This window comes from Aplosporella prunicola (assembly GCF_010093885.1).
Source record: "Aplosporella prunicola CBS 121167 unplaced genomic scaffold K452scaffold_16, whole genome shotgun sequence".
In the NCBI taxonomy this organism is placed as follows: domain Eukaryota; kingdom Fungi; phylum Ascomycota; class Dothideomycetes; order Botryosphaeriales; family Aplosporellaceae; genus Aplosporella; species Aplosporella prunicola.
Window position 1 is genome coordinate 243,813 of NW_022983544.1, and position 15,252 is coordinate 259,064.

The 15,252-nt window shown below is 56.0% G+C and overlaps 3 protein-coding genes across 3 annotated transcripts; 2 read left to right on the forward strand and 1 right to left on the reverse strand.

The window, feature by feature from the left end:
- Nucleotides 1–283: 283 nt before the first annotated feature.
- On the forward strand, nt 284–9,790 carry K452DRAFT_319470 (uncharacterized protein). The gene is made up of 2 exons (XM_033544238.1): nt 284–9,344; nt 9,475–9,790. Exons 1-2 carry the CDS (start codon nt 574–576, stop codon nt 9,536–9,538), a joined length of 8,835 nt encoding a protein of 2,944 aa, XP_033396261.1. The 5' UTR covers nt 284–573; the 3' UTR covers nt 9,539–9,790.
- Nucleotides 9,791–10,792: 1,002 nt separating this feature from the next.
- K452DRAFT_299295 (uncharacterized protein) lies at nt 10,793–12,508 on the reverse strand (the record flags this gene model as incomplete). Its single annotated transcript, XM_033542210.1, has 2 exons — nt 10,793–11,094; nt 11,269–12,508. 2 exons carry the CDS (start codon nt 12,506–12,508, stop codon nt 10,793–10,795), a joined length of 1,542 nt encoding a protein of 513 aa, XP_033396262.1.
- A 1,159-nt stretch (nt 12,509–13,667) lies between these two features.
- On the forward strand, nt 13,668–15,185 carry K452DRAFT_288629 (lytic polysaccharide monooxygenase). The gene has a single exon (XM_033540699.1). The coding sequence runs from the start codon at nt 13,855–13,857 to the stop codon at nt 15,031–15,033; it is 1,179 nt and encodes a 392-aa protein (XP_033396263.1). The 5' UTR covers nt 13,668–13,854; the 3' UTR covers nt 15,034–15,185.
- Nucleotides 15,186–15,252: the final 67 nt, after the last annotated feature.

Here is a 15,252-nt window from a genome sequence, read left to right on the forward strand (position 1 = left end):
CTATAGCTCCCAAATAAAGTACGGCCACGTTTAGATTGTTTGTTTGTTATGTATGTCGGGCGCGGCGGGGCGTGTGGAGTTTGGCGAGACCCTTGGACAGGGGGCAGCTGCGGAGACGCGCCGAGTCAGCCAGATTGTCGTATCTGTGGCACCCCCCCTCCCCCTGCTCTCCCACGAGAGGGTTTCCCTGAAGAAAGTTGTTCGTACCTGCTGCCTACGCCTCTATTGTTTCTCGCTATTTTGCCTATATTCACGCGTGCTGTGCCGCAACACACCCAAGTACCGAGTCACTACCGACGTCACTTGTCAGTCAGCGCGACTAAAGTAGCTTCCTCCCAAAAAGCCGCTTCCCGAAACCCGCCGCGCGCCGCCGCTGCGCTTATCCAAGCACCTGCAGCCATCTCGAGTCGCCTCTCTCTCTCTCTTTCTTCGCCCTCGACGCATGGCAATGGCGAATCGGTAACGCTGTTGTTGGTCGCATCGCTCGACCCCTTACCCCGTACTATCGCACGCCCCGCGCGAGCCACCTAATCCATATCGAACCTCCCCGAAGCGCATGGCGCCTGGACAAGCATGGCGCTTCCCACCTTCTCCTTCGTCGCCGGCCTTCTTGTCCTGGTCTACCTCTCGACCTTTGTCATCTTCGCCGTCCTCCGCATCCTTACTGGCATCTCCATACAACGCATTGGCTGGTACGGGCTGCGGCGCATCTCCTTCACCCCCAAGGATGGCATTCGGATCGACCTCCGCGGATTGAGGCTATCTCTGCATAGGCCCACTTTTGCGCAGCCTACATACGTCAGCATTGTCTTGGAGGAATTGAAGGTCTCCCTTGACCAAAAGGCATTGAATGCGGCCAAGCCGACCCGCCCGCCGGGGGCTGGCCTCGCCAATGGATCATCGGAAAAAGTAGAGGAAAATGGTCGTCTGCAGGGGGAAAAACAACCAAAAGCAAATGATGGGAAGAAGAAGAGGAGTGAAACATGGCAGAAATTGACGGAAGTCAAGGAGCGCATCAAGAAGCTGCACCGGCAGCTCGACTGGATCCGGATGGTCGACCTTGTCGCAACTACAACCTCTGTGGTCATCAAGGATGTAGGTTCGGTCCAGGTTGCGCAGTTCAGCGCAGCCGTTGACACAAGGCGGAAAATGGTCGACCGCACCCGTCTTTTCCAGCACCGGAGGGCCAAGGCGGAAGACCAGAGCCCGGCCGAGTGGATCTTCTCCGTGCGGAACATCTTGTTCAGCCCCGAGGGACAAGAATCGACGGAAATTTTGGATCATCTAACACTTAATATTCATGGCCTGCTTTTCAAGGACTTGGATGGACTCCGCGATGCATCAATTGCTCTCAAGCTGGGCCGCCTCAACTTGCCAGTCGATGACATCCACAACTCCCTTGAGCGGATGAAACGGATCCAAAAAACACACAGCAGGAATGAAACCGTTGGAGTCGACTCCAAGTATTCATTCGATGATGTTATGGAAGAGTTGGACAACCCTGGCAGCCGAGAGGACGACATCGTGCAAACGGTGTCCGATTCAAAGGAGTTTGTCAGTTCGATCTTGCGCGGAATCCAGGAAGTCCAATTTGCTGTCAGCTTTTTTGGCCTCACGAAGCGAATTCGTGCCGGGAACGCCAAGGAGCGCCCGGTCTTCCTCAATATGTCAATGAAAGAAGTTGGTTTTGACTTGTTGCGTCTTGATCCACGCAGCCCAGCCCATCTAATGTATTTCTCTCCTCAAGACATAGCCCATCAGGCTCTGCTTGCGGCCATTGCCATCTCCGTCGGAATCGACCATGGACAAGATCACCCGGAGAGGCTCTTGTACATACCCATGGCCACTACGACTGTCAAAACTACACTACCAGCGAAAACCATCCAGTTTGATAGAGATAGGAACGTCGCGGAGAAGAACACCAACATCCTTTTTGCAAACTTGGTCGTTACGTCTCCATCGCTCGACCTCGACCCCAAGCATCTTCCTTTAATAATGGCGCTGCTTCAGAAACCGGAACGCCGGAGGCCACCCCCGGCGAGCCGTTCGCCAAAGAATTCGGAACTGATTTCTCGCCTTTTGCCCAAGGCAAATGTAAAGATTTCGGTCCATGAGCCTGTCATTAGGGTGACTTTGCCCCCGACGGAGCCGGAGAAGAAAGACACAGACGAGTTTGATTTGTTGATCTCGTCCATGTCTTCCATATCCCTTGATTTGGAGTCATCGCACTCTGCGGGCGGCGAATTGCACTACTCTTTGGGCAGTCACCTGCGTGTAGCATCTCATCAGCTTTATTATCAAACTGCATCCAGCGTGAAGCACAACCTCTTGCTCACTGACGCTGCGGAGGCCAAACTATCGTTGGACGCTTCTCCGCATGTCTCTGTGGTTTTGGCTCTGAACTTCCAGACGTTCTCGATCTACATGCTCCGACCAGAGATTAGCGAAGGTGTGCGCCAGATCGTCACCCAACTCCGCAGTTCCGAGTCAGAGTTTGCTGGCCGATCATCGCCAAAGTCGCAGTCGAACTTTTTGCGTAAACTTCCTAAGTGGCTCAATCATATCGAAGTGCAAGGATCCGATTTCAACGCAGAAATCGCAGGCATTGATCCGGATGTATCGGAGCACTCTCGAGGAATCGCGGTCCATTTGGACTCTTGGCGGGCCGAGTACAAGGCAGACAAGTCTGAAGAATCTGCTGCTCGCCTTACGCGCCGTCGTGCTACGAGCAGGAACGTCCCTACGGAGAGTCAGATTTTGAGAGCGGCTTCGCCTTCTTCCCCGACTGATACATCTGTGCCGACCCCGCGAAAGAGGAAGGTTACCGAAACAGATGGTCGCCGGCTTGCGGTGCACATCCAAGGACTGGAAGGCTTCGTCATTGAGTCGTGGGATTCACGAGAAGAGGAGTCTTTCCTCAAACTCCCTCGGTTTGAAGCGGCCTTTACCACGTCTACCGACCATCAAGGACCCGTGTTCCACATCAACTGTCATGCCAAGGCTCTTTTCGTTAATTACTCGCTGTATCGCCACTTTGCGATCGGCGTCGCCCTTATGGTGCTTCAAAGAGCTCTCGCCAAACAGCATTCAGACCGTGTATCTGGTCCTGCCAAGGAAGCCAAAACCTCATCTCACCAGGCTCATCTTTCAGTACCAGAACTCGAAGATGAGGCATCGCCGCTGTCGCCTATCAAGCCTGAAGTTGTTACCTTTGATCTGAAGGTGATGTTTCTGCAGGCCAAGGCCACAATGCCGGAGGATCCGCCGCTCATGCTCCAACTCCATGGCCTCGAGGCTGGCCGTCACAGATGGGCGACACCGTTCGTCCGTGCACAGCTTACGCGCCTGTACACTGAAGCGCCTGGCCTGAAGAAGATCTGGGCACGCATGGTTACCGTCAAGGGCCTGCGGCTCGACCTCAGGAAGGCGAGAAGAAAGACTGGGACCACGGTCGTTGAAGAAAAGTCGATAGACGTCAACACCGATGCGATCAGAATTGCTGTACCCCATCAGTTGACAGTCCACAAGGTCTTCGACAACATCACGAACACCATAAAGACAGTTGAGCAGCTTCACCATCGCTTCCAGACGCAATCGAATGAGTACGTTCTTGATAAGCCACCGGAGGCTCCGAAGAAGGTGCCCAAGGTTTCTATTCGAAGCCAAGCGCTTCTCTTTGAGATTGAAGATAGCGGTTTTGAGTGGAAGCTGGGTACTATCTACCGTCTGGGTCTTTTGGAGCAAAAGCAAAGAATTGCCAGGGAAGAAGCCTTCGAAGCCAAAGTCAAGAAGCTTTCGGAAACTGACAGACGCCGTCCAGCCGGCCGAGCGAAATCTGCGCATCAGCCTCGTGGACGGAGTCGACAAAGGAGAGGAACCGACAGTGAAAGACGCAGCCAGAGCTTGGAGCGTGAGGGTCGCCCGGGAACTTCGAGAGAGCGCGGTCGTCGTATGCGCTACAATCCCGATGGCACTTGCGACCTGAGCGATGACGCCCGAGTTCACGTTGAGCAAGCTAGAGAGAAGCTGAACAGGCTCCACGCCCAAAGCTGGAAGAAGAGGATCGACACAGGTCTGAAGAATCAGACCAATTCCATTCGCGACATACGAGCAGCGTTCTGGGGTGTGGATGATATGCCTGAAGAAGTTGGCCACAAAGAGACGATTCTGTCGATCCCACAGAGGCCAGCCCTGGCAGCTCTTCTCATTAGCGACCTCAGCATTGTTCTCGATAAGCCTTCATTCCCTCTGGAGCTGTATCCCGAGTACATTTACCGGATCGGCAAGGGAATGCCGAAGGACATGAAGTATTCTCTTCTGATACCCATGAACCTACAAGTTAGCATGGGCGAAGCCCGGATGAACATGCGGGACTACCCTCTGCCTCTGCTGCATGTGCCGGCAATCAAAACTGGCCAGTCGATGCGACTTCCAAGTCTTACCTTGAAGTCAGACTTCATCATCGCCGAAGAGTACAGAGATTCGGAGTCATCACGGATGATTGAGGTCGAAGTTGTGCCACCAGAGACCCTTGACACGGGAGAAAAAACCGGCGGCTTTGCTGTCAACGTCCGCCGTACGATTGCGCCGGTCAAGATGTACTCTGATATGAAGGTCGAAGTCAACACAAGCCAACCGACGAGGATTACCTGGGGTGCTTCTTATCAACCCGCCGTTCAAGACATGATGCAGGTGATTGAAGGCTTCTCGAAGGCGGCCATGGATCCTTCTGAGAAGGTCGGTTTCTGGGACAAGATCCGCCTGTCGTTCCACTCCGAAATCAACGTCGCGTGGAAGGGAGACGGAGATGTTCACTTGCTCCTGAAGGGTTCTAGGGATCCGTACAAGGTCACAGGTGACGGTGCTGGTTTCGTCATGTGCTGGCAGAACGATGTTCGCCTGAACGTCTGCCAAGAAGACGACCCCAAGAAGTTTATCACTGTGGATAGTGGAGTCTGCGTACTTGCAGTACCGGAGCTGAGCCACTACGCGCGGCAAGTGGAGCAAGAAGAATCTGATACGGATAGCTTGGCTAGCGGCTCGAACAACAGTTTGAAGCAGGGTACATCCTTCAGAAAGACAGTCATGAAGCTATCCGGAAATGTGAGATGGCTGTTCGGACTTGTCTTTGAGCGTAACGAAGATGACGGCAGACGATCATTCGAGTTCTCACCCCACTACAACGTTATCCTGAAGCATCCCGACCATGCGAAACCTTTCGAAGGCCAACCTCACGATGCTTTCCGGGGCTTCCGCAGTCATCACATCCACATGTCCGTTGGTATCGCGGCTCCACACGATCGGGACTGGTCGGTAGCAAACACAAAGGCGTCGACGAACTACAACAGTCTCCACCTTACTCCACGCATCTTCAGTCACTTCTACAGCTGGTGGTCCATGTTCTCTGGCGCCATGTCTCTACCTGTCCGTCAAGGTGCGCTCTTCCCAGGTGTCGAGAAGTCAAGCAAAAAGTTTGGCCGTCATCTCGCCACGATGAAGCTGGGTGTTCTTCTGTCGCCGCTGTACTTGAGCCATATCTACAAGCATAAGGATCCAGATGACTACGGGCAAGCCGTGGTATCTGCCACGGGCTTGAAGGTGCGGTTGGATAGCTTCATGCTTGATCTCCACATGAGGAGAGAAGAGTTCCAATTCCAACCACCAGGGACCAAGGAAACCACTACGACCACAGGCATGCGCATCAACCAAGTCCAGCTGGACTTCATGTCGGCGGATATCAGAGCCGTCTCGGCAAGCATTAATGGCACCGATAGCGTAGATTTGGAAGAAGCAACAGAGGAGACATTGGCTTCTTACCAGCAGCAAGATTCGCCGAAGGTGGATCTGTCCAAGTTTACGATTCCCGACAACGACCTTTCATGGGTTGATATGGATGACTTCGTAGAATTGGATTGGATATTGCCCGCTGAGGCAAACCCTGAAACCAAGATCTTGCCGTTGGCCTTCGCGCCCCGGTTCACGTACTTCAGGCAGACGGACCATCAGGATCACATTTCTGGAGATCCTCACAGATCGAGTCCTTTCGGGAACGAGCCAACTCACTTCTGCGTCATGTCCAAGCAGAACGATCCTCGCCGCGTCCAATGCGAACTCATTGCTGAGCGTCTGCAGATTGTCCGCGACAACATTGAACAAAACCAACGGGCCATTGGCGAGCAGCAACTCAGGATCTTGCGCGCAACAGAGGATGTTGAGGAACTCGAAGACCGCCTGTCCGTGTACAAGCATCACCAGAATATGCTGGAGAAGAAATACGAAATTCTCCGGAAAATGTACGACGGCCTTGAACGCCGCCTGCAATCCGATGACTCCTCTGCTGTGCCGGGCACAGAGGGTGGAGACGAGATTTATGATGAGAACTCCGAGCTCTACGACCCCACTGACAAAGAGACGCAAGGGTTAGACAGCACACCGCTGGCGGACTACATCAGTGATTTCAACAACCGTTTCGTAATCCACAATGCTCAACTGAAGTGGAACAACGGGCTTCGGAACATCATCTTGCGCTACATTCACCAAGTCAGCCAACGGAGAGGTGTTGTGTATTACATGTCACGACGAGCAGTCAAGTTCATTTTGGACATTGTGGAGGAACAGAACAAGGTCAAGGATCAGGCTCCCTTGACACCAGAGCCGAGATCTCGCGCTGCTTCAACCCCGATGTCGCCAGAGGGTGACGATGAAATGGACATCAACGAACGCATCCAGCAACTGCTGAATGACGGCAAGAAGTTCGTCAACGCGGAAGACCCCGAGCAGCCCGCAACTGAGGGCCAGCAAGGCTCCGCGGACAAGGCAAACGAAGACATCGGACAAGAGTTCACGGCTCAGAACACGTACCACCTCCGTCTCATTGCACCACAGATCCAGCTCCAGAGCGAAAAGAACACCAAGTCGGCGGTCCTGGTCACAGCCAAGGGCATGCAACTCAAGGTCATCCAGATCATGGACAAGGACAGAGTCACGGACGATGTCAGTGGTTTGGTCCAACGCCGTTTCTCTGCCGCTATGGACAGTCTCCAGATATTCTTCACGAGCACGCAAACCTTCTCCACCGAGTACCTGCACATGTATTCTGGCAACCGTTACGGATGTACCTCGGGTACTGCTTGGCCGCCGTGGGTGCCATTCGAGGTCATGTTCGAGTTCGATACCAACCCCTACGGCTTCTCTAGGGTCGTACAGAGAACATCGGCAAGCATGCGTTACGATAAGTACAACACGCTTCGTCTCAAGTACAACGATGACGTGAGTGGCGAGGAGAATGGTGCTGTGAACAGTCCTGACAGTGCTGAGAGCCGCGTCGACCACATTTGGATCGAATTCCCTCATGTGCGTGTCGTTTGCGACTCGACGCAGTACTACACCATGTACATCATTGTGCTGGACTTGTTGCTTTACAGTGAACCACTTGAGAAGCAGCGGACCGAGAAATTGGAGAAGATTATGCTTGCTTCGGACTTCAGTAACCTCAACGGCATCCCAGAGCTGGTTGTCTCGTTGCAGGAAAGGATCCGTCAATTGGAGGAGATCAAGCTGCGCTTCCAGATCAATGAACAGTACCTTGACCGCGAAGGCTGGAAGAACCGAATCGAACTTGAGAAAGTCTTGGCTGAGAATGAAGAGGAGCTTTTCTTCATGATGAAGGCCATCACGACCTCGCAGCGTAAGACAGAAGACAGGGCAGCAGAGGCCACCCAACCGACTGGCCTGATCCGATACTACATTGCCGCGTCGGACATTGTCTGGCATCTTGTGAGGGAGACGAACAAGTCCCTTGCGGAGTTCCAGCTTGGCAACGCCTCGTTCGATCGTACCGACAATAGCGACGGCTCCAACGTCAACTCCTTGGAGATCGAAAGCATCCGGGGTCTTAACCTCCTGTCGGACGCCGTGTATCCTGAGATGATCTCGCCCTACTTTGGCGAGGCGAGCAGGAACTTCGGCGAGGGCAGGGACACTAAGATGCTGCGCGTGCACTGGTACATGCTCGAAGCCATTGCTGGTATCCCGGTGATGGACCACTTTGAGGTCAACCTCTTCCCACTGAAGGTCCAGCTCGAGCTCGAGATTGGCAAGAAGCTCTTCGAGTACGCCTTCCCTGAATCTGACTCGAATGAATTCGAAAACGCAAACTTCTCGCCCTTCATGATGAAGCAGATGATGCCGCCCGGCGAAGACGAGGACAACGAGATCGAGGAATTTGTCAGCCAACAGATGTCTCCCGAGGCCCGGTCGCGCCACAGCATGGAACGGAGGTCGATTGATGGCTCGGGCCCTGGTGCCCTGGAGCTACGCCTGCAGCCTACGCTTACCTTGGCGGATACAATGGCAGAGGAGAAGAGACCGAAATCGTCTTCAGCTCTCAGCACATCGGCTCTCAGCAGACGGCCGACTGGTCTGATGGGTGGCTCAGGCTCCCAGATGGAGCTTCCGCAACTGAAGATGTTCGGTCCTGACAGTAGAGCGGGCACATCGTTCTTTAAGAGCTTCCACAGCAAGGACAAAGACAAGGACAAGGACAACTCCGACGCACTGACCATTGCTAGCCGCCCGTCAAGCCGCAGGTCGTCGGCGACAAGGTTGACGGGCGACGACAAACCCAGGCGCTTCGGGCGGCATAGGGACCCCAGCGCCAGCAGGCACAAGAAGTCCCAATCGGACGACCTCAACCAGATGATGAGTCGCGCGTCTAATTACATGACGTTTGCGTACATCAAGATCCCGAGCATGGTGCTCTGCCTCAGCTACAAGGGCAAGGGCCAGCGCAACTTTGAGGACGTGCACGACCTGGTGTTCCGTATGCCGACGATGGAGTACCGCAACAAGACGTGGTCGAACCTCGACCTCGCATTGGCGCTCAAGAAGGACGTGATACGCGCGCTGATCTCGCACGCGGGCACCATCATCAACAACAAGTTCTCGCATCACAGGCCGCACAAGCAGGCGGGTAGCCGGCTGAAGCAAATCGCCAACCCGTCGATCCTGCTCAACACATCGGAGTCGAGCGACGGGGCGACAATCAGCAGCTCGCGCGACCGCAGCCCCGGCGACTACGCCGAGAGCTACTACTCGGAGCCGCGGCGGTCATTTGCGTCGGGGCGCGACAGCCAGGCCAGCCACCCGGAGTCGTACACGTCGAGCCCGCACTCGACGACGGGTAAGGGCCTGCTGGTCGAGGAGCCGTCGTTCGCGGACGAGCTTTCGCAGGTCGACATTGACCGCGAGAGCATCCGGCAGCCTAACTCGCTGCATCGCGCCATTACGGCCATGAGCTACAGGTCGCGGGACCGCGAGCCGGAGCTCGACGATCCGGAGGAGAGGTGAGTCTTTTTTGTTTGTTCCTAGTACCCTGACCCTGACCTTGACCCTTACACTCACCCACCCATCCCTACACCGAGTCTCCATGAGAGAAAAAGAAAGCCAAAGACTAACGAGTGATTCGCGATGCAGCAACCGCATGAAGAGCAAGCTGCTCCTAGGCAAGAAATTCGTCAAGTCGCTCGGCCACAAGTAGACGCCGATGCAGCCTGCAGCCTGCAGCCTGCTTGCGCGTTAGCGCCGCCGCCGCCGCCGCCAGCCGGGCCCCTCCCTCCTTCCCTTCCTGAAACCTTGCAACGGCCAACGACCTGCGCGTGTGCGTGTACATATGGGCACACCTACGTATGTACTCCGTACTTCGTACCTCGCACCTGCCTCGCCTAGCCGCCCGGGGGAAAAAGCGGGGGCCCAGCGTCCCTGCCGTCCCTGCCGATCGCGCATGCAGGCTGGCGCCGGATCGGCGGCCACCTGGCCGGGCGGCCTAGGTGGCTGGCCCTATGCAGGTGGCTGGTTGGGTGGGTGGGTTGGCTGGCTGGCTGGCGGGCGGGCTTTTGGGGCCGCTGCGTGCGCGCGCGCGTGTGTCTGTCTCAGTCTGGCAGAGGTAGCGGAGAGATTTTTCTCTTTCCTCTTTCTCTCTTTCGCTTTCTCACTTCAATGCGAGCGAGCGAGCGCCTCGGGAGGGGGGAGTCGGGCGCTTACCCTTGGGGACCCCTACCTACCCTACCAGCCAGCTGCTGTAATTCCATCATGTACTACCATTCTTTGTTTTGAGGGGTTTTTATTTTCATTTTTATTTTAGAGATTCCTTTCGTTGTTGTTGGCTAGGCTAGGCCATGTAGCGGCATTTTTCCTTTGATGTTTTGATTGGTCTAGGGTTTCAACTTCTTTTTCTTCTTTTGTTTCTTCTTCTTTTATGCTTTGCGCTTTTTTGTTCTGCGCGAGAGAAAGAGAGAGGGAGAGAGGAAGAGGAGGTCAGCATTATCTGGGCGTTTTATTTTTTTTCTTCTTGCTATCTTCACATTTCTTGTGCATGTCATTCATATATTTTTTCCTTTCCTTTCTCGGGAGCATTAAGATAGGAACACTCGAGGGGTGGCGACACAGGCACTGTCTGTCTGTCTGGCCCGCTCTACTGCTACTGCTGATGCTAGCAAAATACACATAAGCTCCGGATGCTGAATTGGAGCATGAATAGCCGCCGTCCGCCATGATGAATCAACCCCCCTGCCACTTGTTTGTGAAATCGTATCCACCCACATACCCACCCACACACTCTCTTACTCTTGCTCTCGAGAAGCAAGTCATCATCCACTCCACTCATTCATTCGCTCGCAAGGAGCCATTGCCCACCCTCCCTCCTTCACTCACTGACTGTCTTTCCTCTGACTGTACTTTCAAAGCAACCAACCAACCACCACCACCACGTCCACACACACACTCACTCACTGACTCACTGCCTATACTTCTGGTGAATCTGCCTAATCTGCTCCTCGACATTCATGCCCTGCATCTGAGCAAGACGAGCAGCGTCATTAGCGCCAGGCTGGCCACTGTAGCTCGTGGCGGCGCGCTTGCGGCGCTCCTCCTCCTCGGGCGAGATCTGCTGGCCCGTGACGGGGTCGAAGACGTCGCTGCGCTGCGACGCCAGGCGCTTGAGGTTGTTGGCCACGTCCGAGGTCGAGAGGTTGGTCGTCGCGTAGCGCGAGTCGGCCTTTGCTTTTTGCTCTTTCCAGCGGGGGTCGAGGAGCTCGACTGCGCGGGGGAGAAGGGGGCATTAGTCTGACTCTTTCTTTCTTTTCTTTTTTGTTGTTGTGTTTTCGCTCGCTCATGAGAGAAGGGAAGGGAGGGAATGGGATGGGACGGATGGATGGGCGGATGGTGTTGGGGTGCCGGTGCTGCTGGGGTGGGGGAGAAGGGAAAACTTACTTCGCATGTGCTGCTGCAGCTCGTCGAACGGAATCTGCTGCTTGCAGTTGGGGCACAGGGCCATCTGCACATTCTGGCGCTTCGCCTGCGCGCGGGGCACGTAGTCGGACCTGATCTTCATCTGGCCGGGCGCGCTCTTGGCCGCGGCCTGGGCCTGCTGCGCGCGGTCGCGCTGCTCGGCTCTCTCGCGGATGAAGCGCTCTTCGTCGGTCTCTTGGGCCGGGGCCGGGGGAGGCGCAAACGCCGGCGTCATGGGCGGCTGCGGGCTGTATGGCAGCTGCTGGGGCGGCATCTGTACCGGAGGCGCCGTCTGGTTGTAGTAGTTGGCCGTCTCATCGTCGGTCGGCATGGCTTCCTCGATGCGCATGTTGTGCGGCGCGAGCGACATGGCGGCCTTTTGCTCCAGTGACGCCGACTGCAGGTCTGAGAGTGACGGGGGAGGCGGCAGCTCCGTCTGGTCGTCGGCCTCGGTGAAGAGGACCGTCTCGACGACGACAAAGTCGTGCCAGTCAATCTCGGCGTATGCCATCCTGTCCTTCTCGTCGGCCTCCTCCTTCTTTTGCTTCTGCTGCTCCTGGTACTTGACCCATTCGGCGCGATCCCTCGCCTTGTCCAGCATGTGAAACCTGTTCGTCGAGTTCTCCTGCAGCTGCGCCACTCTTTCCTTCTCCGGCTTGCCATCTTCCACCATCATTCCCTCCAAGAGCTCCTTGTACTGTTCCACCAAGCGACTGTAGAACTGGTAGAGGCTGTGCTGCGGGCGCAAGAAATCGAACTGGTAATTACTGGCTTCACGCTGCGCCAACTGCGTCTGGAACGAGCGACCATTCTTTGCGGTAAAGAGAGCAGTTAGTTTCACCACCTCCAGATCCTGCGCGCTGATGTTTGGCATACGTGCGGAGAAGTGAAACTGCGGTGGTTCTGGCGGGCCCGTGGGCTTCGGCGTCTGCGAGACCTCACCGACCCGTCCCGCTGAGACTGCGGTTCCTCGGCCTTGCTTGATCTCACTGACGCGCCACGCGTAGTATGGGTTGTAGGCATCGCCCTGCTTCAGGAAGGAGAACTTGGGGTTGGAGGTTTCTTTCTCGCGGATGCGGTCTTCGAACACTGCGCCGTTGCGAGCGACATAGCCCGCCGTCTTCTCGACGATGCCGCGGATTTCTTTGGGAGGCAGAACGACACCCTCCGGGGGCTTGGTCGCGCCCTCCATGGCAGCGTCGATCGCGTCGGCTGACGCCATTGTCGGCTGCGTCACCTGGGTGGTGGTCGGAGGCGAGGAGCAGACGGGGTGCGAGGCGGGTTGCGGGGGAGGTGGAGGCGCGACTGGTTTGCGGTTGGTAACTAACTACCTGCTCTGCCACGGCCTGGCAGCGTCGCACGTCGGGGTGCGGCCATGCTCCGCTCCGGCAGGTTATTCCGGCGCCGGGCGAAAGCCTCCCCCGTGCACCCATCGACTCTTTCACCCCAAAGTCGACTTTTTCACACCCCAACCTGACCATGCAAAAGTCGCCCAATCTCCTAGAAATCTACATAGCAGTAAACGCAAATGTGCAAATCTCAGCCTAGGCTACTTTTCAGAAAATTTTAAGCTTTTCGCGCACGGTTGTTTTCAGGCACAAACTTCACGCGGGGGGGTGGTCAGAGTGTCCACATTTCAAATCCCCCGGGAACATTGCTACGGTAAAAGAGGAACACGGGGTGGCAATAGATGGCCGAGGTTGGAGGAACATGAGGGCCGTGTTTCACTCCTCGTGATGACGAAGAGAAGGGCGGTCAAGAGGAAGAGCAAGAGCTGTTGTTTCAGGTAGTGTTAGAAAAGGCAATGGAGAGACCCAGAGACACGAAGGGAAAACGCGTCGACGCAGGAACCGACAGGGTGGCTGTGAGAGAGATGGTGCGGAGGTGGCCAGCGATTGGGTCGCGTTGGCCGACAGCGCGGCCTTCACTGCGGGTGCGCAGCTGCAGGGCTGCAAGGATTCTTTACGTAGGATCTGCGCGGACCCCAGCAAGCGAGTAGCGTGGCCCTTTGTGTGGCCGCAACAGTGGCCGGCCTGAAACACGACCGCTCCAACCCGCCCCTTCGGCCGCCGCGGCTCTGGCCCGCACGCATTGCTCTCCTTCGCCACGCATTGGCTGGCCAGGGCACTGGCTGCGTGGCTGTAAGGAGGCCCGATCAACGACGGGACCCCGTTGGCTGAGAACGCGCCGATCTTGTGTTTGGGGCGCACGCGTCGTCCAGGTCTGGCAAGGAAACGGGGGTGTGACTTGTTGTTGGTTGGTACTATGGCTCTGTTCTGGCGCTTTGTTCGGACCAGCGCGCTTTGTTATGCCGATGAAAGAGAGGTGTGCCACTTGGTGTATATAAGTCTGCGTCCTCGCAGCTCTGGAGTCTCACCATCAGACCTCAGATCTTCCACAAGAGAGAGCCAAGTGCTTCGATTCTCTTTTTCCTTTTACTTCTCTTTCTCTTTCCATTCCCTACCACTCTTTGCCTTGGGATTACTAGCTGGTCTAGTACGCACTCATCGCTCTTCCACTCCTTCAGGAATACCCAACATCACAGTCGACCTGTCGATATCAACAACAATGGCTCCTAAGCTCTTCACTCTTGCCATTGCCATGCTGGCTGCCTCGCCCATGGTTAGCGCGCACATCAACCTGATGAAGCCGCTTCCCTATGATTATGAGGCGCACAGGCAGGACAAGGGCCCGATGACGGCCAACGAGTACCCGTGCAAGACGCAGACGTACGCTTTCGACAGCACAAAGATGGAAGGTAACACCTTCGCGGCGGGAGAAAAACAGCAAGCCGAATTCGAGGGCAGTGCTGTGCACGGCGGTGGCTCGTGCCAGTTCTCCATTACGACGGACAAGAAGCCGACTAAGGACTCCAAGTTCAAAGTGATCGGATCAATTGAGGGCGGTTGCCCCGAGAAGCCAGAGGGCTTCACGATCCCCAAGTCGGTGCCTACCGGCGAGGTCACCTTCGCCTGGACCTGGTTCGCTAGGCTGTCCGGTGGGCCCGAAATGTACATGAACTGCGCGCCCATCAAAGTCACTGGTGGCGCGTCCGACACGACTGAGTTCGACAAGCTGCCCGACATGCTCATTGCGAACATTGCTGGCTATACCGGCACTTCGGGCTCCACTGGCGATACTGGCTCTTGTACTCAGGTCACAAGCACTGACCTCAAATTCCCGAACCCCGGCTCCGTACTCACCACAGACTCCGGTGCGGACCTGAAGGCTCCCACTGGCTCTTGCGGCTCCTCCGGAAGCTCCGACGACTCTTCGTCTTCTTCTGGCGGCGCTGAGTCCTCTGCTGCCGCGGGTACGCCGGCCGCCTCTACGCCTGCGGCCTCCACCCCTGCGGCCTCCACTCCTGCGGCCCAGAACACGGGTGGCGTTTTCGCGCCTGGCGCCGCCAATCCTTCGTCGACTATGACCACACTCCTTACTGTGACTGCGAGCGGTGCTGGCACCCCCGCGGCCTCGACCCCTGCCGCCGTGGCTACGCCCGCGGCTGGTGGCTCTTCCTCTTCCAGCGGCGGCAGCAGCTCTTCTTCCTCCGGCAGCTCCTCGGGCACTTGCTCCTCCAACGGTGCGATTGTCTGCAATGGCACGTCCAAGTTTGGTCTCTGCAACAACGGCAATGTCGTCTGGCAGGACGTCGCTGCCGGCACCCAGTGCAAGGACGGCGCCATCACTAAGCGTGAGCTTCCTCATGGCGGTCGCTACTTCAGGCCTCGTGGCTCCTATCTTTAGGCGCTGAGCTCCTCTGGTTAGGACTCGCGTCAACTCGTCTGGTTAGACTTTTTTTCGTTCCGGTCTTGATGATCGAACTTCATGACACCATGACTACTGCATACGACGGAGGGCCTTTTTCATAGGCATGAACAGGACTCGCTGTCATGCTACTAGATGTACCGTTAGCTTCTGCATTTCTGTTATTCGCTTCTTCACATTTTTAGATGGACACGATTA

Excerpts from the sequence above, each read along its gene's own strand:
- K452DRAFT_319470 (XM_033544238.1), top strand. The coding sequence starts at position 574 with ATGGCGCTTCCCACCTTCTCCTTCGTCGCCGGCCTTCTTGTCCTGGTC. Across the intron at positions 9,345-9,474 it reads CTCGACGATCCGGAGGAGAG|CAACCGCATGAAGAGCAAGC; the intron begins GTGAGTCTTTTT and ends TTCGCGATGCAG.
- K452DRAFT_288629 (XM_033540699.1), top strand. The coding sequence starts at position 13,855 with ATGGCTCCTAAGCTCTTCACTCTTGCCATTGCCATGCTGGCTGCCTCG.